This window comes from Pithys albifrons, chromosome Z, assembly GCF_047495875.1.
Source record: "Pithys albifrons albifrons isolate INPA30051 chromosome Z, PitAlb_v1, whole genome shotgun sequence".
NCBI lineage: Eukaryota > Metazoa > Chordata > Aves > Passeriformes > Thamnophilidae > Pithys > Pithys albifrons.
Window position 1 is genome coordinate 79,622,513 of NC_092497.1, and position 24,635 is coordinate 79,647,147.

A 24,635-nucleotide genomic window follows, 5' to 3' on the forward strand; every position below is an offset into this window, starting at 1 on the left:
CAACCCTGTTCTGGCCAAATAATTTCCAATTAAATGAAATAGTAATATTTTGTTTGGTTTGTTTTCTTTATGCATGAAATAAACCATTATTTATTTTGAATACTGAGATTGTTATCACAGAGATAGAATTTGCTACAATAATGCTTTGCTGGTGACATTCATAGTGTTCTAGAGTAGAGCCATTTACTTATTTTGGACACCAACACAGCTTGAGACAAGGTGTCTTTGGATTTGTCTTTTTGGGGGTTACTCTAGTGTTTACCTCACTTTGGATTATAACAAAGTGAATGAATAAACTGTGACCAGAACACCACAGGAGACTTTTAACAGGGCAGTCAGTTCATTTAATCATTCCCCAGCGTTCTCCCTGGGCGGATCAGACAGCACCATGACAAACCAAGAGCTATAATGCAGAGTTTAATGTTAATTAAGGTATGACTGCTGAAACTTCTGCATTTCCCCCCCTCTCTTCTCTTTCCTTGGCTGGCCAGAACTTTTCAAGTGTTGCTGAAGGTTATTCTGCTGAAGGATTAAAAATGCTTAGCTAAATAGGTTAGCTTATTTGCTTTTGCTGATAGTAGCAGTCCACCCACAGAGCCTTTTCAAATCACTTTGGTGTTTTGGAAACTGGATAAGGGATTTATTCAGTGACATGCAAGTTTGTCTGAGCCAGGAATGAAGCGTGCATTTCATGAAATGAGAAATAACCTCAGACCACACACAGAGTGTAATTTCTGAACTCCAGCTTGGGTGCTCTCTTCCCCTCGTCCCTGCATACATATACACACACCCCTACTAAAAAACCAGATGATGACTGACATCCCTAAATCCTTTAAGCATTCTTTTACAGCTAAGAGCAGAGGGAGGTTTTCAGAGCTTAGGTGGCTCATTATTAGCAAAAAGCGATGAAAAAATGGATTAGTACAGTATGTGCATACCATGCCAAAGAGAAATAGCAAAAAGCCTATGCCATCTAAACACAGCTTTCAAGAGGAGAAACTGCTAATGCAAACATAATAAAGCTATTTTTACTGCATAGGGAGATGAGGAAAAGTCCTCCCCACAATTTTCCTAAAGACCAATGTTGGTTCTGTCACTCCTTGTTTAGTTAAGCTAAAATCACTGAGCGTTTCAAATATTATTTTCCATTATAGTCCAGAGAAGTAAAACAGGCAGGTAACTTTATTGTATATCAAAAAAATCACACCCTTTGCTCTCCTAAGCACACAAACTATACTGCACGGATCACGAGAACAAACTACACACAGAAGGGGCAAAGGACAAACTTTTCCACAGATGTTACTCCATTGCTTCAATACATCCTCCTAAGTTTAATTCTCCACAGCCTTAGACAAAGTGAGTGCAATGAGACAGTGGTCAAACCCCAGCTCTCCTTAAATATTTCCTTTATGCTGGACTAAAAAAAGCAGCTCTATTGCATTCAACATGTAAGTTGTCCAGCATTACAATTGTAGCACCACTGCTGAACTGCCCCTGCAGAGCTTAAAACGAACAAGCAAAGGTACTTACAGGTCGACTCCTGTACCACCTTCATTGCTTTGTACCTGGTCAGTAATATGATCACAACTGTGCCATTGATACTATCTGCTTATGCATACAAACATACTTCTATACTCATATAATATGCATTGCTGGTACTTCCACCAATAGTTAAGTTGCTTAACACTTTGTTATAGGACCTTGCATTTAGTTATTTATATCTTTGCCAAAGGCTAAGTGTTTAAGCTGAAATTGTCCATGGTGACTGTGTCATGCTGAATTTTTCTGATAAGTTTCAACTGAACAGCACAGCTGTTCTGAAAAGGGAGCTAGAGTGGAGTAATCTCCTTTTCCCTTTTCAACAGCCATTTCAGAGAGAATCTCTTTTGTCTGCATGTTTTGGGAGAGATATTGTTGGTGGGAAAAGGAGTTACCTTACTGTAAGGAATCAGACTGTGAGGGTCATGCCCAATACTAGCCTTCTGAAAGCCTGCCAGATTTTAGCTAAGTTCTAAACACTAGGGCTTATCCATGTTCCATATAAATCTCCTAGAGAGAAGCACCATTATTTTCTGAACACTCTACAAAAACAGAAGACTACCTTGAACTCACCCACCTCCTCCACCACTAGATTATGTGCACATCCTTCCCACAGATGAATTGAGTGTCCTCACAATTACAAAAGGATTTATTCAGCCATTTGGGTCTCTTCAGGCAGTTTATGATCCTGGCCCACAGAAGCTGCTGTGGCACCAGAACTGAGAGTAGAGAAGTTCTGCCTTTTATTCCATCAATACTCATTGATGGTGCCCATGCAGTGCAGTTGAGGAAGCTCGTTAGCTTGGAAACAAGCCCAAGGGTTTGGGCTGACAAGAAAGAAATACAAAAGCAGAGCAGGCTGCAAGAGACAGATGCCACATAGGCAGGGCACAAAGATCCATTCTGTTAATACACAAACACTGTCTCCAGACTGCAAAATAGAACCAAGATTTCACAACTGTCTGCACTCTTTAGTTTTCAACCAGTTTCTGTGACATCTACTAACAACTACATCCTTTCTTCCCCTAACTGGCTGGTTCACAAAAGAGACCATAACCTACTGCTATTAGTCATTCCGTTGCCTTAAAGGCTGTGGAGAAAAAAAACCTCTAGGCCAATTCAGTAGGAGATAAAAGAGCAGAAGCTTTAATGAGTTTTCAGGCTCTAGGAATACATATCCATGCACACACCCTCTGACCCTGGATCTGATTTTTAGAATAATTTCCATTCAATCCCCATTCTGCCACCCCACAGTTCTGCCCTGTTCCACACTCCTGGGACACCCCATTGGGAATTACAGAGGGTTTTATTGGGCACTCTAAGTCTTAAACACAAAGTCTGCTAAGATGACCATTGGGATTTCCATGGTGAGGAAAGTAAAATAAAAGCATCTTGTTATATTTTTTAAACACATTTAAAATTTCTGTAATTATTTCCTTACCACAATTTTTTGAGACACATCATCCTCAAGACTACCAGGACACAGCTGTTTCTTCTCATGGTAGAAGACTTCATGTATGAGATGAAAAACTATAACCACACTGAACTTACCACTGCAGCCTAAAGACCTAACCATGCAGAGTAAACCCTGCAGCATTGCAAAAAGGCCTAAACCATTACCTTTCTTGGGGTAAGGGTGGCAGAACAGTTTGACATTCTGAACACCAGAGTCTCCAGGTGCAAACAGGTTCCACGTCTTTGATATTTTCAGGCACTAGCTAGGTTACTCTTCCTTTTACAGGCATTCAGGAGTGTTAGTATGTAGAGTGCCTGAATCAAGGGGTAAATGGAAACACCATTTTAAACAGTTTTCCTCATTATTAGAGAGAAATATTTAATGATTAAATATTATATTACTATTATTCTACCTTTTCCATTACATAAGCAACAGTAAGTCCAACTTTCACCTTTGAGTGTCTTCCTACTGCTTCTATTTCTTTCACTGAGGTGGAATTTACAATGAGAATTCCTTAATATATATCCAGAAATGTTTCAAGAGAAATACCATAGTTTAGTTCAAGCACACTTTCCTATTTAGTTTCTTCTCAAACTAAACAGAAGACTGTACAGTTTAAGAACAAAGTAAGAGACTACATAGTGTCTTCTGTTCAGCTTACAAAGAATCAGAGAGATGAATGCTACTGAATTGAGATGGATGCAAGGTAAAATTTTCTTAGTGGTTTCTCAGGAACCTAAGCTTTCTGAGTTTGAAATAAAAGCCTGTGAGATGGTAAATTATGCCAATACAACAACTTCATAACACCACAAAATTCTAAACAACAAAATTATGCTATGTTCCTGAGGTTCAATCAACATTATGTAAAGTACAAAGGTAAAATCCCTATTATTTTTATCTCACAGGCCTAAATTACCTATTTCATACACTCATAATTTCCCTTAGTGTTATAATTCTGATTTATGCATACATATATATGTATGGTATATAAACATTGTACATATATGTAAGTATATATATATAACATACATATTATCTACCTCTAATGATTAGGGCATGCACTAATGTAATAAGGTCCATTACAAGGAAGTAGAGTCTGTTTGTCCTAAATACTGCAGAGTGGTGCATCAGAATCAGAGCAGAACCTCAACATTTGACCAATGACAAGATATTCCTTGATACTCCATCCAAGTATAAGACTCTTAAATTGGAATTAGCTTATTCTAATTACAGCAATTTATATAACCACAACTACAAAACAGTGGGTGGCAGAGAGAGAGAGGCAAGAGGAGCACAAATTCCTCTAGCTACACTATTAGGTTATCTGCATATAGAAGGACCAAGACAAGTTAATCTCTGAGTCTACTCTGGAGATGATGAGACCAAAGTAAAAAAAGTTTTAACAAAACAGATTTCTTAGGGGTACTTAAATTACATTTCCAATGAGATCACAGTAGGAATTTGTTTTCTTTGCCATAGAATTATAAACCACAACAACCATTAACTGTGACAGAACTTCCATCATAGCCTGAATCACAGAGAGGCAAGTGCTGGTGACAGTTGTGACCAGTTACCTCGAAAATATAGACATCTGGTTTCTGTTTGTTTTTTGTTTTGTTGGTTTTTTTGTTTTGTTTTTTTTTTTTAATAACTAGCATAGAATGACTTTCAGGGTGATATGGGAGATCATGTTTACACAAGCATTCACTTGATGGAAACAATATCAAACCAAAGGTGAATAAAATCCCCCTAAGTGTAAACAGTTCTGTTGAAGTAAAATACAGATTCATTTTGAGTTGAGTATGGATTCATTTAGCACCCCATGTATCCCCACTGCTTTGCCATTGCCTTTAATGGGTGCAACATCAGGGATTGAGAATGCTGACATCAAATATACAACCAATGTGTAGCCATGTAACATACTACAACAGACCAATGCAAATTGTAAGGCAATCAGACCGCTAAATGCATTTTCAGAAAACAATGTTTTAGCTCAGCAGGCCTGTTTATGCTCCAGTCAGTGGAAGCTATGCGTGCAGTCCAATTAGAATCATAGAATCGATTGGGTTGGAAAAGACCTCCAAGATCATCGAGTCCAACCCTTGGTCCAACTCTAGTTCATTTACCAGATCATGGCACCCAGCACCACGTCCAATCTGTGTTTAAAAATCTCTAGGGATGGTGAATCCACCACCTCTCTGGGCAGCCCATTCCAATGCCTGAGCACTCTCTCTGGAAAGATTTTTTTTCTGATCTCCAACTTAAATTTCCCCTGGCAGAGCTTGAGCCCATCGTGCCCCCTTGTCCTATTGCTGAGTGCCTGGGAGAAGAGACCAGCCCCCACCTGGCTAGAACTTCCCTTCAGGTAGTTATAGACAGTGATGAGGTCACCTCTGAGCCTCCTCTTCTCCAGGCTAAACACCCCCAGCTCCCTCAGCCTCTCCCCATAGGGCTTGTGCTCCAGTCCCTTCTCCAGCCTCGTTGCTCTTCTCTGGACCCGCTCCAGCACCTCAATATCCTTTCTGAACTGAGGGGCCCAGAACTGAACACAACACTCAAGGTGTGGCCTCACCAATGCAGAGTACAGGGGAAGGATCACTGCCCTGGTCCTGCTGGTCACGCTATTTTTGATACAGGACAGGATCCCATTAGTCATATTGACTGTCAACATACACACAAGGTCGGGTTCTGACCACACAATTCCACCCTCTCAGCTCAAGCAAACTCAAGAGAACTGAGAAATCTGTCCTCAAGTATCACGCATATACATCATGCCTACATTCAATTATGTCTTTTATTTTAGAGCACCATATTCACTTGGTCTTTGAAAAAGGAAATTCAAACAAGCCAAAGCCAACTCTAAAGCCCTTCAGTCATTTTGTTTGGATGTACTTTCTTCCTCTTTCAGAACTAGTAGGCAGAATCACACAAAGGATACAGACTGTCATCTAGTACACTACTATGATCCACACATGATCTACAAGGCAACAGGCACACCTCTTCAATGTTCTGAATCACTGCCCATCTCTCTCATCTGTGACCCACTTTCAAAAGCAGAAATTGCATTTCCTTTGTTATTGTAAGCCACTTATCTACTTTTCAGGTGCCTTTTTCAGAAAGGTAGTTTCTGGCATGAAATCTGCATAGGTGGCCATCACTCTTTTTCTACAGAATGCAAGTCAAAAATGTACTGAATTGGGGAACATGCAAAGAGTTCACAGAGAGAGAGTTTTCACATGACCTCATTTGTTGCATAAACTGGATTGTATGCAGTGAATAAGACACACAGGGCACAGCACAAACAGAAAATATGTAGCAGCAAAGGCAGTTAAATATGTTCTTGGAAGAAGAGAATCCTCTCCCCCTTCTGCAGTTGAGATTCCTAAGGATGTAACTTAAATCATCTTTTTCTTATGTAGTAACTATAATTATTACCTTCAAAGCACCCTGTGATACTTTGATCATGCTATTACCAATTACTCTTTCCTCCTATTAATGCTGTTTTTACCTACTGTGCTGAAGCCAGGGCACTGATATCAGTCTGCCTTACAGTGCTTGAAGTCATGACCTGCTGAAGGTGAGCAATCACATCCTTTCAAACTGCCTCAATATGTTCACAAAATGTTTGCATGCACGCCCTGACTCTCTCAAACATATTTCAAACTTGAAATTATTCAGTCTCCCTTCCCCAGATCAAATACGAAGTCTGTATACCACATAGCTATCCCCAAATGCAGTTCTAAGCATAGCCCCCATTTGCAAAACACATTTAAGATCCAAACTACACTGCAAACCACACTCAGAACACACAACAGTGTTTTAAACTAGGTCTGGTGACAGTTTAGCTGAGATAGCTGCATTTGTTAACATAGGCAGGGCCAGATTTCTTACTATTTCACTGGCAACCCATTTTATTTCTAGTCAAAAAATTTTCACTGAAGGCAACAAGAACCATTGGTATCACCTGCTTTGTCAGGGACCCAGTGTCACACTCATACAACCCTCCCTGCGTAAAAGAACATGGGAACTGCAATAGGGAACAGTAAAAACCTAACAAGGCATTTCCACCTGAAAGCAATGACTCCTACTGGATGATTTATATTAAGATCAAGTGACAACTACCATGAAGCTATTTCCATATGCTAGGAAGCTGCTAAGAGTCTTCCTGTAGCCCATGACTCCTTGCAACTCTGCAGGAACCTGCACACAGAAACTGTATAAACTCCACAGTACCATAATCCTAAAGACAGCACCCCCAAGGGCTCCTTCATTTTCAAAGCCAAAAAAATGATAATCACAGATTTTTAAGACGACAGAATTGATCTCTTCAGTTTTAATATTTGAAGGATGTGTCTCCAAATGTAGGTAAAATTCTTCTTTTAATTTGTTCAACTTCTTTTTAAATCATACAGCCATCTGTTTCATGTCAAAAATATTTTGCAAACAGATTCCTAGGGCATTAAATTGCAGTATTTATAGCTTAGGTGATACTTTTTTGTAAAATACACTACATTTGCACAGGAAGTTATGGAGTGCCATAAATCTCAAGACATCTTCCCACAGCTCCATTCAATTGCAGATAACAAATATATTGCCACAAACATACCATCAGTATCGGGCTATGGAAATTTTGATTTATGCATATCATCACCATATAGAAGAGCACTCAGTCAGATTTTGCCCTCCCTAGTGTGTACTGATTCAGACCATAACCAACGTGGTGCTCAGGTAAACCCACTCTTAAATGCACTGCTATCAGCTGAAATCAACAATGTTTTTCAGCCCGTTCTAGCCCTCAAATTGAGACTTTATCAGTCCCTTCTTCAGGCCTAAAAAAAAAGACAGTTTTATCTATGCAAGTTTTAATAGGTGTTTTCCTTTCCTATTCTTGATTATATATGATACTGGCATTATACAACCTACTAATATTTACCCTCACTGAGTTTCTTCACCTATTATCTAACTTCAGTTATCTTTGGTGCCATTTAAGCCACTTAATTCCTTCTTTTGCTATAGACACAAAGGAACTATTCCCTTTCTTTATGTAGGTTTTTTACATATTTTATGACCATATTCTTTATTTCACCAAAGTCTCTTTCTTATCTTGCCCCCCTAAGCACAAGCATGCTAATCTGTAATGAAAACCAATACTCAAGCCACCCACAAAAGGCCTTAATTTATGTTCTATTTATTAACATCAATAAGAAGGGTATAGATATCCCGACTTAAGATGACTTCCTTCAGCTGTATATAATTCAGATGTACAAACACCTAACACTTTACAGCTTCTTATTTCCTGAGTTCATACTTTTTTGAAAAGCTGCTCCAACTGACTATCATAAACTACAGTTTTATCTTCAGTAAAGTGGTAACAGCATAGATTCAGAGAGAGAAAAAGTTAGGGAACACATTAGTCGTACTTACGTTAGCTACCTGTAAATACCAAGGCTTTTATTACTTTAACATTTATGCTAAATAAATACCATGTTTCTGGTAGTTAAGTCAAATTTCCTAATCAGGATTTTTGGTGGCTTCCACTTAAAAAACAGACACAAAGCTTAACACAGAGATATAGTGCAGTCTACAATACTTTCCATGACCTAAAGCAGAAGGTGCTTCAGATCAAATTTAAGCTTATTTTCCAGTGGACAGTCTTCCTCACCACAAAAACTACAGCCATTCAGAGCGCTGCTGTGTAGGTTCAGTGTTCAAGGTTACAAAATTGCATACCACCCAACTGTCATAAACCAATTTATACAGTATACTCAATGTAAACCCCTATACTAATACAGCATTACACCTGAAATTTACAAAAATCAATGACTAGCATCAAGATCAGCAGAGCAACATGAAGACCTGGTGTGCTGGTTTAAAGGTGAACCAGCAGGGGAAATGAACTCACCATGAGAGAGATTATAAGTCAGAGCTAAAATTTAATAATAATATTACAATAACAACACTGACACACAAGGGAAATTGCTTTCAGCTCACAAAACCCAGCAGTATAACCCAGTGTCCTGGGGCACAAACACAAAGGGGTTTCTTTGCCCTTGTGCTGAGACCCGCGTGGTTCCCCCTCAAGTCCAAAGTAAAAAGAAGTGAGAAACCTGTTGGTGCAGGTGATGGCTGTAGTCTGGTAGAGAGCAGTGATCTCCTCCTGTCGAGGTCCTGCTGCTCCTCTGGATTCAACAAGCGCCTCTTGAGGTCTTACCCACCACTTATGTACCCTCAGGGAGCACCCAGTCCCTCCCCCTGGGCAGGGACTCACACAATGGGTGATTAACTCTGGGAGCCAGGGGGTGTTGAACTCTTGATGGCCCATTAGCAGCTCCGCCCCCCTCAGGCTGGGTGTGAAGGTGATAATGGCTCCCTGGGCAGCTGCTGCTAATGGCCCATTGACCTTGGGGAATGAATAGAGGGGGTAGAATTCACAGCTTTGATCACCCCCACACAGGGTTAGCTGGTCCCACCTGCTGAGCTAGGACACCTGGTCTCTTCTGGTTATGTGTTGCAAGGTACTCTTCACATGAACCCATAAGTATTAAAAAATGTGATAGACTATTTGGCAAATGACATACAACACTGTGTACTCTATCGTCACTCCTCCAATCTGTGAAGAACAGTTTTTATTTGGAATCTTTATTACATCCAGCATCCCAGAAGTAAGATAATAACCTTACTCCATATATACTGTACTGCATATTCCCAACAACTGACAAAGACGTAAGTCTATAAAAATAAAAAGGGAGATTAAGGTATAATGACTGATGAAGTTCAACATCTGGCATAATTTAATGAAAAAGACCAAACAAACAAAAACTGGCAGTTCTTCACATCAAACAAGCTGAGAAACAAACTGTCATAGGATACTGGAGATCTAGAAGTTCCACAGCTTCAGAGATGGAACAAAATCATGGAGGGCGGGAACCCATCAAAAACTATTGGACACCAAGACATCCCTGTCTCAGGAAGTCCCCCAGTCTCTAGTACCTCAGCAAATATGTGGAATATCATTGTCAAATTCTGTTATTGTTAGATTGTGTTGAGATGACTGAGGGTGTCTAAATATAAGAGAAAAAAATTCCTAAGTATGGCTACTGAGCCTAGGAATATAACCAGAATTAAAGAAAGCAAAAGTAATGCAAAAAACTTAGAAAATTGTAAAAGTTTAATTTAAAATGAATATATCATGGCTTACAATATATAGTCTATATGCATTACTATGCACATATACAGTATAAATTGCATATGTAATTACATACATATTCACACCTGTAAAGTGTAATTCTCTATCACTATAAATATGAATTCATCATTTTTGCTTTCATTTCACGGAGTTAAAATACTTCATTGCATCCTGCTTAAGTTCTTTGATGTTCAACAACAATAATTAAAGTGCAGCTCATATAGAAAACTCTCATTTTACTGTGTTAAAAGATTTAGCAGTGGATGGTTCATCTGAATCACCTGCACTGTATTTTTTCCATAGAAAATTTTCATTTGTTTTCCAAAGGGAACCTTCACATGCTTCTCCCTCTTCTGTCAATGTGGAATGAGGCACTCTTTCACACAGCTTCTCTGTGACTGCTATGTCTGTGAGCTTTCTGAGGCTCTCCTCACCCTGCTCATTCAGTAAATCCCAGAAATCTTTTGGTCTCCCCTTTGATTTTTCTACTTGCCCTGAAAAGAACCTCTTTGATGATCCTGTAGGTCCATCTGCATCATTTCTAAAGAGGTCATTGAGAATAGAGGTATCTCCAAGTAAGTCCACAAAAGACTTTTTCTTGTAAATCTCAGCTTTCCTCTCTCCTTTTTCTGACTGAGACAGGGATCTTTTTTTTGACAGCTGTGTTCCTTCTGAGTCATGCTGTCCTTCACAACCTTTTAGAGGTAGCACCTTTGATTTACAGTTTAATGAGCCAGATGCCATAAAATCCTCAAATGCCTGTCTGTTTCTGCTTTCAGTATGCTGAGTAGCAACTGCATCAACAAACACATCTTGCAAGCAGGAGGCATTGTGAAACCTCTCTGCTTTTCCTTTATCGTTCTGCTGGGTCTGTGTTACTGCAGTTCCACTCAGAAGTAGTCCTTTAGCTGATGAAGGTCTACACTTGGATCTTCCACAATTAACAATGGATTTCCTTTTTCTAGAGTGTGTTGTACCCAGTTCTCTTTCATCATAGTCACATGAAGATTGTGTTGGTATTTCAACTGAGAAGAAAGACTCCATCTCTGGATGCTTGGAAACATGGAATTCCTTCAACATTTTCTGTCTTGTTTCTGATGTAGCTTTTGCAATATGTTCTGCAAGGTGTTTCACTGATCCCATATTAAAGTGGGACACCATTTCCTCAAATTGTCTCCTGTAATTATCAAGAAGGAAAAATGTGTTATTTCTGACACCATTAACTAGAAACCAAGGCAGCTTTCAAGCAATTAATTTAGTTCACTTCACATAATCCAGAAAATTATCATGAAAAGTAATTTCCTTATTTGAAGGATTGCTTGTTTTTATTAGCAAAGAGAAGAAAGAATAATGACTTTAGAAGAACTGAAATTACTTTTGAATCCCAAACTACATTGTGATTTCCTCAGCTTACAATTCAAAGACCTACTGACTGTCAGTATAGGTAAGATATCACACCAAAGGGCCAGATTTCAGAAGGTATTTAGTACCAAAAAGGGTGGACAGATAGTGGAATGTTTTTGGGGGGGGGGGTGTTGGGTTTGTTTCAGGGAGGGAAGGAGTGAGGAGGAAACAGTTGCTTCATGGTGATGACATCTGCACAGTTATGTATTACATGACTACTGAATCAACACGTTCAAGTGATTTGTCTGTTCAATGATTTTTATTAATCAATTGCAGTACTCTTAGTGTAGTGTGAGTAGGAGTTTCACACTAGTTCCACTCTTGCCATAGAAAACAATCAGTATTCCCTGAGTAGGGCTGAAATAAATACAAAAGCAACTACCCAGAGGGGAAGTTTGTTTCAATTTTAAGAATTTTACTTCCAACTCACCAAACAGTCTCACCTGCATATTTCTTTGGGTGTTTTTCCAATCAAGAAGGTGGTTGAACCTACTTTGCATATTTTTTTCTTTCTCTGAGTCACAGGATGTGTAACATATAGATGATGTTGCTTACTCTTCATCACCATTTCTTGCCTTCCCTTAATAATGTTCTTCTCTGCAGTGTTGTGTTGTGGGTTTTCACCATTTTTCTAGTAAAATGAAACATTGAAATCGTTAAGATGTCTGTGTCTCTGCATAATGATGAGTTTCTCCTGCACCTAATTCTGCCACTCCTAGCTAGCACTGAGTGTACTGAATGCTAAGACTGGGATTCACGGTTGCAATGTAGATTCCCTACTCTGTCACAAACTTCCAGGGACACTGAAGGAAAGTCTTGGTTCTCTGATATCTTATACAAAAACAGGATCCTATTTACACCCAAGTTATTTTTCAGAAATTCTTACACATTGTCATAAAAATTTCTCCTTTGTCAAAAGGCAAGCCAAAGGAAATAAGAAAATTCAATAATGTGTTTGAGAAGTATAGAAAAACGAAAGAAAAAACCAACAGTACCTTTTCATTTCTTCTTTTTCAAATGAGATCATGGGAAAGAATAGCTGCTTAGTGATGTGCTCAGTCTCCCTACTAACATTACTTTAAAGATGAAAACACAAACTGTGTTCACACCTTGTCACCTGCAGCTCAAAATTTGGTTTCAGATTTACAGTGATTCTTCCCAGTGTGTTTCTACTTGATCCATGTCCATTTCATGTATTTCCATGGGCTGTTCACAATGTTTTGAGCTTTAGGATCTCACATCTGTTCTCAGCTTTACTTTGGTAAGTAACCTCGAACCAGCATACAGAGAGATGTGATTATTATGGAACCTACAGGCATAAGTTTTCCCTTTAAGACACATGCACAACCACAAAGCTAAAAATTTTACTGTGCTGTTACAAGTTACACTATACTATACTGAAAGCAAGCCCTAAGACAAAGCTCCTATTCTTCCAATAATAGTATAATGTTAGATGTAAACATTACCTAGAGCATAAATATTCTGCAAGTCTCTTCCTAGTTTTGTATACAGTTGTTAACAATAGTAATTTTTTTAAATGTATGCATGGATAATACAGAACTTTACTTGAAAAGTGTATTTTAAAAGAGAAAAGCAATTACAGTTTTAAAATACAGTCATTTTGATGAAAATTTTGCATGAGAAATATTCATTGTATTCAGATCTCACTATGATAAGACAGCATATTTTTCACTGTCAGAAAATCAGGGCTGGATAATTCAAGAAAGTATAACTCACATAGAATACAAGACTAATCATGTCAATACCTGTCTTAAAGGTATTTTAAATCCCCATAAATGTGTATCCATCTACCTCTTTAAACAAGACTAAAGTATATGAGGCAGTAATACTTTGGTTTACACATCTGTACAAACACAGAAGATTTTCAACATCTTTGGGAATAAAGCCAATGTTGTAAACACTGTAAGTCATAAAATTGCTTGTCTTTGCAGAGAACTAGAATTAATGTCAGAACTATTGCTAATTGCAAATAAATGCACAAAAGGCATATTTATTTCAAGAGGCACAAAATTTTAAGTACAGTGACCCACATTGCCACATCCAAAATAACATCAAAAAAGGACCATGTAAACACAAAGACCTCCTCTTCTACCTAAATAAGGTGCTCAAAGATTTTTTTTTCCTTAAGGCAGGAAAAGTTACCATAAAAACGTAACCACAAGAGGTGAAGGAGCTAATGCCTGTGGAAGCCTGTGGCCAGTTGCTCCTGAGAAACTTATCTCAGTCTTCTTGAGCAAAGGCAAGTGGTTAAATGGTACCCAGTTAGGCTAAAACACGAACTGGCTCAGCTGAACTGGTGAAAGCCCAACTCAACTCCCAGATCCAGTAATTACTGGATCTTAAAAAAACCCAAGAAACACTTCTTCAGTAAACCTAAATCACTTATTTCAGTTTTTCTTAAGATGTCTTCATGTTTGCTAAAGTTTGAGTCTGAAGTTTGTTACTCTGGAGAACAAACATATGGATGACAGGGTCTAGGTAAAGGTAAGCTTTGCACACTGAGATGAAAATATTTCCTCTACCCTTCTGTCAGTGTTACCATTAAAAAAGTGAAAACTTCAGTCAGTGTTCCAGCATTGTGAACATTCCACTCTTTTGCTTTCTTTTGATGTCATGCATTACTCTCCTTAATTCACTGGCCTCATGTCTGCTCTCTCTCCAGTTATCTTTCCATGTTTGCCTTCTAATTCACTGATCGCATGATGAAAATTTTTTTTAACAGCTTTCTATATTTTCTTTCCTCAAGCACTTTCTCTAACAAACTACTGTGTCCCCATTATTCACTTCTACATGAAGTCCCATGTTGACTGTACAGCACCTGAATTACCAGGTATATCACATGCAGTAAGACAATTTCAGTCAGCTAGGAACCTCTGACTCTTGTTCTAACACTACCGATACTCACACATTTAATCTATTTATAATATTGAATGTGATATACTTTATGAATCAATAAATGCTATGACCAAAAGAATGGAGTAATAAAGGAAATTAAATCCTTTGCTGTATGCTATAGCATACAGTGTCTGCTACATGTATTTTAAAAGAATTTTGACAGCAAGAATGACAGTCATCATGAAAGCAGTTGTCTTTACTAAATATTTAAATACATTAAAGCCAATAAGCCTTTGCAGTGCATGTAAAGAAATTCCAGCTGTTCGAAGTGGAAAAGTTTCATTTTAACCTGACCACATATTTATTGGCAAGTGTGCCTAAACTGAATTATCTGTAAAACTGTTAAATATTTTTGTATCCACATTTTTGCCTTTCAGCAAAAATCTCTGGGGGCAGTGGAGGAAGGTGCAGAAAAATATTGATGTCAAAGATACATTTTGACTGAATTAATGAACAAGTGATATTTACTACTTTATTCAACTTAATGCACTTCCATTTTGTCACAAAAATCTTCACACAAAGTTCAAAAGAAATAAACATTTACTTTCAAAGGCATACATATAAGACAAAGACAATGCAAGTTGTTTAGTGGAAGGCAATGTAATCTTAATTGAAGAAATTGCATTACAAAAAGTAACACTCCAGAAAATATCCCAGTAAATGCAAAGGCACAAAGTTAATCGAAGTCTAGTAGAAGGAAATTGTGAAGTTCTATTGTGAACTAGAGAATAAAACATGTAGAACTGCAGTCAGTACATCCTGTCTTGTTTTCTGCTCCTATTTTCCCTCCATCTATTGCACTTACTCTTAAGACACTTCTTATATATGGCAATGGGAAAGAAGAGGGATTATTATGCAATTATGAAGAAAATGGTTTCTAAAGTACTTAGAAAACCCAAGGATTCTTTCTGCACCTCAAAAATAAACATTTACTTACATCTTTCATGTTCCATTTAGTCTATGATGTTTTCAATGCCGCCTTCTTTCGCTATGTATGTGTCTTATAAGTATATACTGAATTTTGGATATCAATAATGAGTTTTGATTTCTTTGAGTTACATATTACATACAGGATGCAATAATCAAGAGTTCAGCAAAAATGGTAGTATCCACACATTTAGTCATACACCAATTCACATTTAAGGCTATGTCCCAGTTCAGCAGCTGGAACCAGTTTATCACTGCGTGGGTGCGACCAAAGCTGTGTATTCTAAACCCTCTACGTCATTTCTCATGAACTGCTAACAATGGACCACTTGCAGCAGCTGCCCAGGGCACACCTGACCCTGCAGGATGTAAGTTGGGTGTTAAAGAAGCCTGTGAGATAAGAGCTGTGACTCTGGGGAGTCATTAGCACCTCCACATCCAGCCTGAGGGGTCATGTCTGCCAATGGGCCATCAACGATTCCAAAAATACCCCATGACTCACAGAATTAAATCACCCACTGTGGAAATCCCTGCCCTGGGGGAGGTACTGGGCATTTGCACCTGAATCTGAGGGTATATAATCTTGGGGTTTGGGGACTTCTGGGACCATTCATCAGATCCAGAGAAGGACCAGAACCTCGACAGGACTGTGACCACCACTCTTGACCAGACTGTGACTGTCATCCTCACCAACAGGTTTTTCCCTTCCTTTTACTTTGGACTCAGAGGAACCACATGGGTCTCAGCACAGGGGCCAACAAACATCATTGTGTTTGTGCCCCAGGGTGCTGTGTTATACTTCTGGGGTTTGTGTGTTAAAATTAATTTCCCTTTGTATTATTGCATTTATTGTAATATTTTATTAAATTATTAACTTATAATTCTTTTGTGTCGGGTTCGTTTCTCCTACCAGTTTACCTCCAAACCAGCACAGAGTAACACTTTGCAAGATAAATGAAGATATGCATCAAGCAAAAATTTAGGTGCAGCAGTAACTTCTTCTTCAAGGTTCTATCTCGAATCTATAATCTTGGATCTGTTAGCTCCATGTGACAATCTGTCTTCTGACACCTACTTACAGAAGTCTTAAAAATAGTATGCACCTACCAAAACCAATTTTTGTCTATCTTTGCCAGTACAAAACTTAAGTGTCTGTTCTTCCTATAATAGGCATAAAGAAGCAGGTCTAAGACATGACTGAAATTACTGGCTACCTTAAGCCACTGACTTCCCTCCCTTTCTTCACTTCCTTCTAGCAAGGCAAAAGACAACACTTCACCTTTCTAAATACAGTAAGATGAAAAGGTATGGGAGAGTATGTGAGCAGAGGCTGGGAGTAAGATGAGTAGAGAAAAAACAGAGACTCAAAGATACTTGTTTTTCAAGCTGTCTCCTATCTGTGGCAATTCATCAGTCACCAGACCTGGCGGATAATGAACGTCCAACAGCCTCAATCTGATGGTGCAAACTGGTTTGAATAATTCTTCTTCAGCCATAGCTGCACCATGTCTGAGCATCCTCCTCTCTTTTGCTGCCTACCTCCCTGAAGCATCCCTACAATAAGTACCTTGCCAGACCTCGCTGCCAGTCAGCAATCATCCCCTGACTTCCTGACTCACAGCTGAAACAGTGTTATGAGGCTCTTCTCTTTAAGTATGCATGAGACCACTGCTGTCAGATACCCAGGATACTCATAAAATTGCAGTTTCATTGTTTGTTTTAACCTCTAAACCAAACAACAGCCTCCTCAAATGTCTAGTTGCCTTGCAGTCACCCAAAATAATACAAAAACATGGAAACCAGTGAATTCAGTATGACTGACCTCTTAAAACACATCTTACAAGCAAGTAACAAATTCTTAGGTCATTACCATACTTCCTGTTTTCCTACTCTCCTCAAACCCCCAAAACTCACATGACTTCACAGATACACTCATGAGTTGCACTTGGTTTTGGATGCTTAATGGATGTTAATGTGATCATTTGATACTGCATACCAGTCTCTTTATCTACCCAAACAACAATTCTAAATTATTTCAGATAATCTTTTTTGGGTTTTTTTTTGTTTTCTCCTAGGAGTTTTTCTGATAATATGTGTGAACTATGATCTTTCTATATGCTTTTCTTGAACATACGCTATTCCTAGATATTATTTTTGTTTTACCTATGTTTTCTCTGCTTGTTAAGACATACATAAAGTACCATGAAACGTTTTGATATCTGACTGTTCCCTTCTTGATGTTTTTCCCCTATCTCTTCTGCACAGAATCATAGAGCAGTTTGAATTGAAAAAGACACTTTAAAGGTCATCTACTACATGTACATGTCACACAAGAATTTCTTTCTAAATTATTCTGCATGGCAAGGAAGATAATCTATAATATTTATGGGTCTAAATTATTCCTCCAAAGTACTTTGCCAACACAAAGAGATTAGTAAAATTAAGAAATTTTCAAGTAATATGTAGCCATAGTTATATTATTGTTGAGAATGAGAGGAAATAGCCTGTCTCAGAATTCAAAGCTTAAGGTAATTGCTTATACCAGCAGAAGTCTGTGGACTTACACCTATCTTCTTTCACCTTCTCAAAGGCCATACATGTACACCATAATGAAGATGCAACTGCATGCTTCACAGAATGCCACTTATGAATTGATTACATTTAAAAAATACAACCAAAAGCCATCCTGGAATGGTTAATTTAATTATAAACTGAAAAAGTTAATAAAGCAGCATTGCAGGCCAACCATGTGGAACAATTCTTTTAAAGTTGAACAGTTGGTTATCCTAGAAGAGCAAGGATAAAGGCATGTTATCTCCCAAAAGCTTACTCGTTGTAAACAACTACCTAAACTTGTTGAATCTGAAAGCTGTGCAAACTCAATGCAGAGTTCCTAAAACTGATAGAAAAGTCTTTGTTTAAACAATCTACAAAATGTCGATGTAATACAAATAAGAGGAGTTCTTAATGACACAACTTTTGTATTTACAGTATTCTCAACAGTACTTACATCTGCACTAGAGATACAAAGGACACATTTTTTTCCTAGGCTGACAGCATGCTTAGTTTTTCCATTTATACCACATTGCAATAACATAAAGAGGGGTTTACTATTAATCCAGGTTTTACTACAAAGCATCTCGTTATTTCTCTGTCAAACACTGGCAATAGTGCCAAATGTCTGTCATCCAATTTAGAGGATTAAGTCTTCCTTTATACTTCAATTCTTGTATGAATTTATAAAAATATAGATAAAGTTTCTTAGAGCTGGTCACAGTCTATACTTTGGCCTAAATTCATGCCGCAAAGGTTGAATATGACAGCTGGCAGGAAGCTGAGGGAAGAATATATCCTCTCCCTTTTCAGTCACCACATTTCTGTTGCCACAGTGATTAATCCTCAATTGAATGGATGCCTTTGTACATTTCTATTCAGTAAAACTTTTAGTAAACTTAAGTTGAAAACATGCAGTTGAGTGAAAAACAGACTCCACATATTCAACAGGTACAGCTCAAGCTCTTGTGATGAATACTTCTCCACATATTAAAAAATGAAAATTAGCTCTAATGTGCGACATCATCAGTTTTTCAAATTATTATGTCCTGTTCCCATTTTCTGTCCTTTTTGTGAAACCTCCAAGACTTCTCCAAAGAATCCCCCACTGCCCTGGATTTCTACTGAAGAAATACCATACAATTTTGCCTTTATAGGAACTGGAGAAAGCCTGCCCCAGACTTCTGTACTAGTGTCAAACATTTCCTACAGGCTGTTTTATTAGCAGTTAACACAGAAATTAATTAGGAAATTCATTATGGAATGCAGTAATTTAATTCAGAATAGACTGGAAACATTAGGAGAAGATTTTAGGAGGTTTCTCTTTCTTATGGTAGCTGAGAAGAAGTTGCACAAATAACAGTGCAAGTTACCAAAAAACTTCAGTAAGTAAAAAACTTCTGCGATGAAAATCAGCCAGGTGGCTTTGGAACCTGGAGCTCACCACAAAAAAAAAAAAAAAAGATAAATCAAAACTTAAAAAAAACCTCAATAGATGACTAAGAGATGTTGTGAACACTCATTTTTTCCTCCTCAAATTAACATTATCAGAATAATTTTGAGCAAAATATATGAATTACTGAAGACATTTTTTTTCTCTGAAAGTCTGAAATAACTGTAGGTCTGCTCTGAAAACTTTTTAAGTCTATCATGTCCAGTCCACAGGTTCATTTCACATATTTACTTTTAGAAGCTTTTGTTTTCCATATGTCTCTTTCTGTGGTTACACAAGATCTTTTTTGTTTTCAGCTGTGTTCTTAACAGATGATGATGTGGTAATAGAGACAGTAATATTTAATTTTAAAAAGAAAATGCAATTAATTTAACAAAGTTTATTTGTACAAGATTTGAATTTAAACTCAAATGCAGAACACAGATTTCTCAATGTCATCAAATCAGGCTAAGCTCAACAAAATAATGCAGGAAAAACCAAGTTATTTACTCCAGTAGATTAACTTTCAATACAACCTTCTTCCTTCACACTTCTACATAACAGACAAAAACGTAGACCCTTCTTATGAATACTGTTTTCAGAAACAGCACATCAAGTGGATTTTGTTGTCATATGCGTAAGGAAGAAAAGAGGAACAGCTCTCAATTTTTACTGGAGTGGCAATCTGCCAACACTAAATGATGTGCATTTTCTACCCTCAACGTGTTTACAATACTGAAGCCTGGCATCATTCCCCTTGCAACATGGCATCACAAATCTAACTGTAATTCATGCTTTAACATCTAAGGTTTCTTACGAAAGATTACAAGTAGTACAAGATCTTGGATTGCACACAGACACACCTGACTAATTTCTGAGACTCCCAGGTTCTGGGATGTGCAATGAGTTTTTTAAATTATAAAGGAAGATGAGATGTACTCTTAACTTATTAAGAGTACTTATTATTGTGTAATCTGCATCTCCGAAATTTCTTCAGAAACAGCTGTCTGCCACACTTGTGCATGGAACAAAAATCCCTGGCTTTGATTTGATTACTGAGGCTCTAAACACCTCCAATTATTGACACATCAGTGCCTTCCACATAAGCAGCACTATCATAAATACCAACTCTTTGATGGAAGATTATCATACTGTTCTGGGCTGCATCAAAAGAAGTGTGGCTATAGGTCAAGGCAGGTGATTCTGCCACTCTGCTCTTGGTCCAGAGGAAGACCACAAAAGTGACTGGAGGGATGGAACACCTCTCCTGTCAGGAAATGCTGAACGAAATGGGGTTATTTAGCTCAGAGAAGAGAAGACTTCGGGGACACCTTACTGTGATGTTTCAGTATTTAAAGGGCATCTATAACAAAGACAGGGCCATACTTTTTATCAGGGCCTGTTGTTGATTTAGACATAAGGAAGAAGGGTTTTTACAATGAGGGTCGTAAAACACTGGAGGCAGGTTGCCCAGACTGGTGGTGGATGACCCATCCCTGAAAACATTCAAGGTCAGGTTGGGCAGGGGTCTAAGCAACCTGATCTAGTTGAAGATGTTCCTAATCATTGCAGGGAGTTTGGACTAGATGACCTTTAGGGGTCATATTCTTCTATAGCTCTTATATATTTTCTTCTCAAAATCTACAGCAATCCAACACTGACAGTTGTGGGCAATTGTCAGAACACAGACAATCTTCAGAAAAAGGATAACACGTACAATTCAGGAACAGTAGGTATTACAGTATTTTGACTATAATTGTCAGCTTTCTACATTTAAGCAATATTATGCCAGTCTGTCAAAAAAACCCCAGGTGACCCCAGTATTTTTAACTACCACCCTGATCATACTTGCAAAATAAATGAAAAGCAAATCTCCACTATGGTAGATGACTATTTACAAAAGAAGCCTGTTCTATAACAAGATAACAATGTTTTTCTTCACTGAGAATGCTACCCGAACTCATCTACAGCTAGAGCATCATCATCTACTTTTATGCAATCCCATGGACTTCAGTGATAAAAGGAACATAGTCCATAATTTATTTTCCTTTCCTAGGTATCAGGTGATAAAAAAACCCTTTTCACAGTTGTTTCCTTCTACTATTGTCATATACAAACTATCTTCAGTTATCTTTCTTTAATTCAGATGCTGGACAGGATTTATTTCAACTAATGATATTCTATCAAAATATGGTTTATTCTCTTGCTTGCAAAATTAGTGCATACTTTATATTGCTCCATTTACTACTTTTGGATTTTATCTCACCTTTCACAGATGCTAAGTTGTGAGAGGGCTCTCATGCTTCAGCAATAAATGAAGCACTAACAAACCTAATTGATATTTCTTTTAGCTACTACGGTAGAAAACCTGGAAGAATACATTGTTTTCTATGGCTTTCCAGCAACTTAATTTTTCCTTACCCACCCACCTAATTTCCATAAATTAGCCACTGAAACTATAGAACTTAACCTAGGATATAAAAGGTCATGTGAATTTAGAGAAGCAAAAATGTAATTAATGACTCATCAATAGCAAAATACAGCATGTCAATGTTCTTACAAGGGGTTCTCTTTATTGATTGCTTTTGCTTTTTATAACATTATTTATTTTCATGTCAAACCGATTCACATGTAACCATGATACAAAAAAATGTTTCGCTCAGTCTTCAACCAAGATTTGTCAGAATTTGTATTTCTCAACTTACAACTCATCCACTTCAATAGAGTATTTTAGTTTTTAAGAATTCTTGAGCCCCTTTCACAGAGATATTAGTCATTAGTTAAAAAATGTATTTAAAATTTATTAAACCAGAAATGCATTACTACAGACAACTTCCTGAGTGAAGTTGTAAAGCACGAAGACCACGTTAGCATAGCTAAAATGAACAGCACAAAGGACATTTTACTTTTTGGTCCCAAGCAGATCTATCTATGAAATAACCTTTCTTGATCACTTCTACTTAGAAATGAATCAGTTTGATCAAGTGTGTTTAAGAAGGGACATAAATATTATCAGGGAATAAATTTTATTCAGGAGCCTTCATGATGATATCTAATAAAGCTTCAATATAAATACACTGTAAAAAAGCTTCTAGTTAAGGATATGATCACTGATAACAGTTACCCAACAGTTTCTGAGAAACTCCTTGACCAATGATGCCAGAAAACTATGTAAGTGGGAAATTTCAGCTGATAAAAGTTTGCCTCTTTTTAAATAACTATCAGTTTCCAACTAACATTCCAGCATTCAAAACTGTAATTTTACTTAAAACAACTATGAAAATTTAAATGATTAAGCTGTATTTTTTATTACATATGATGCTACCTTAATCTGTTAAAAAAGCTTTTTATTTAAATTTTATATAAAAGCAGCATTCTTTTTATGATAACACAAGTAGTTGTTCTGAAAATGAACTTAAATTGATGGTAAAAAAGTGAAAAATGACCAGCAAAGACTGGTGGCCAGAATCACAATAACGTTTTCCACAAAAGCCCTTCTGAAGTAAAACAAAGTATTGAAGAATCTTTTAAAGTTGTCTATGAAGTTCTAGCAGCTGTGTTCTTAAGCAGAGCAGAAATATTCAGAGAGCCACATTTAAGAATACACCGTCACCTAGGGATTATTTCTGGATTTGTGCCTCTAGACTAAAAGAAGTAACAGGCAGTGAAAGAAGAGGCTAACTTCTCCATAATTTTTGAAGGTTTTCTTCCTACATAAATCTCCAAGAGAAGTGATACTACTGTATCTTCTGAGTGAAAAATGCTTACCTTACAAAAGTTGACAAATTAATCAAGAGAAGTTCATTTGTAATACTTGAAGTCACACAACTACAATATAAGCTCTAAGTTACAGGAACAACACAAACTACTCTTGAACAGTGGTGGATCAACAGACATTTAGTCAAAGTCCTCTCTTCAAAGTTTTGTTTCATTTTTATTTGGGTTTAATAATGTTGTTGGCCAGTGACAATTAGTAAGTACCTTTCTACAGTACTTCTGAGTACTTTTAACCAACTTTTCTTTTCCTGAGCAAATGTGTTAGAATTAAAAAGGCGTCACTTCTACTGGTTTGGCTGGTTTGATCTTCCCAATATAAAAATTCTTTGGCAACTGTGCTAGTGGCTTAATTAAATACAGTACAACAACACTTGAAGAAACTCTTCCAGCCACTGTGGATGTTCAATACCCCAAAACAACATAGTTGTATGTCTACAGTTTCTGTAATGACTGCTAACGTGTCTGTAATGACCAAACTGCACATTCACCAATTACTTACTCTATGTTTGTGGTCTATCTTAAGAATCAGTCTAGAAAACTGCAAATGTTTATTACAAAAAGAACCAATAATGTATCCAGATAATCTGAGTAGATTAAAACTGTGTAAAGAGAACAGAAATCTGGAAGCTGTACCTGAAATTATTCCAGATTTCTATGTATTCCAAATGCAATTAAACAAGATGCATAACCAACAAAAAGCATAAAACATATGTTGCTGCAAAAAAGCACTCCCAGTAAACTCTAGTTGTATGTTTCAGACATTAAAAATAGAAAATTTGATTCATTATAGCAACTGCATATGTTCACCTCCTCAGAAGAGTCCTGACTTTCTATGCTGCTGAGTTTATAAAATGTACTGCAGTAACTGAATTTTTGTTAACTGGACCCAGGACAAACTGAAGATTTTTCAAGGCTCAAATCAGAAAAACATGGAACAGAATTGAATTTCAAACACCCGGTCTTTAATTTTACCATTTCTCTCACAGAAAAATCCCAGAGGGTGCTGTGCTGCTTAATTCCCAACTCTTTCAAAGCTGGCCGCCACCCCAAGCCCCAGAAGTAATTCATCAGACTTCCAATTGAACCCTCTCCTCCTCTCATGCTCAGTGGCTTTGATCATTCATGGTGGCCATTAACAGAAAAACAAGTCTTTTACAGCTTTTAAGATGAAAAATGAGGATTAAAAAAAAAGAGTTAAAACAACATTTTAAAATATTTCTTTTTACCTTGGCACTACAGACAGCTACATTAGCAGGAAGCTGGGAAAACTGCTTCAACTCAAACACGTCTCGCACAGCCCACCGACTTAAGTGATTTTCAGCCTTGCTGGATCCAACCACATTCTGATTTGAATGAATATATGCCACTTCTTGAACACCATCTGATACATTAGGAGAAAGATACAATAAAAAAGGCTGGTTATTCCAAAACTCTGATGGTACACA

General features: G+C 37.5%; 1 protein-coding gene across 2 annotated transcripts in view; it reads right to left on the reverse strand.

Moving 5' to 3' along the window:
* Positions 1-9,253: 9,253 nt before the first annotated feature.
* ERCC6L2 (ERCC excision repair 6 like 2) overlaps positions 9,254-24,635 on the reverse strand; it is a 54,480-nt gene continuing 39,098 nt past the window's right edge. The window contains exons 17-19 of one of the 2 annotated variants that reach the window (XM_071581072.1): positions 24,417-24,571; positions 12,029-12,216; positions 9,254-11,358 (exon numbers count right to left, since the gene is read on the reverse strand). In XM_071581072.1, the coding sequence (XP_071437173.1) occupies positions 10,413-11,358; positions 12,029-12,216; positions 24,417-24,571 (1,289 nt within the window). In that variant the 3' untranslated portion in view covers positions 9,254-10,412. The remainder of the gene's footprint in view (positions 11,359-12,028; positions 12,217-24,416; positions 24,572-24,635) is intronic. The other variant, XM_071581073.1, reaches the window with a different exon arrangement.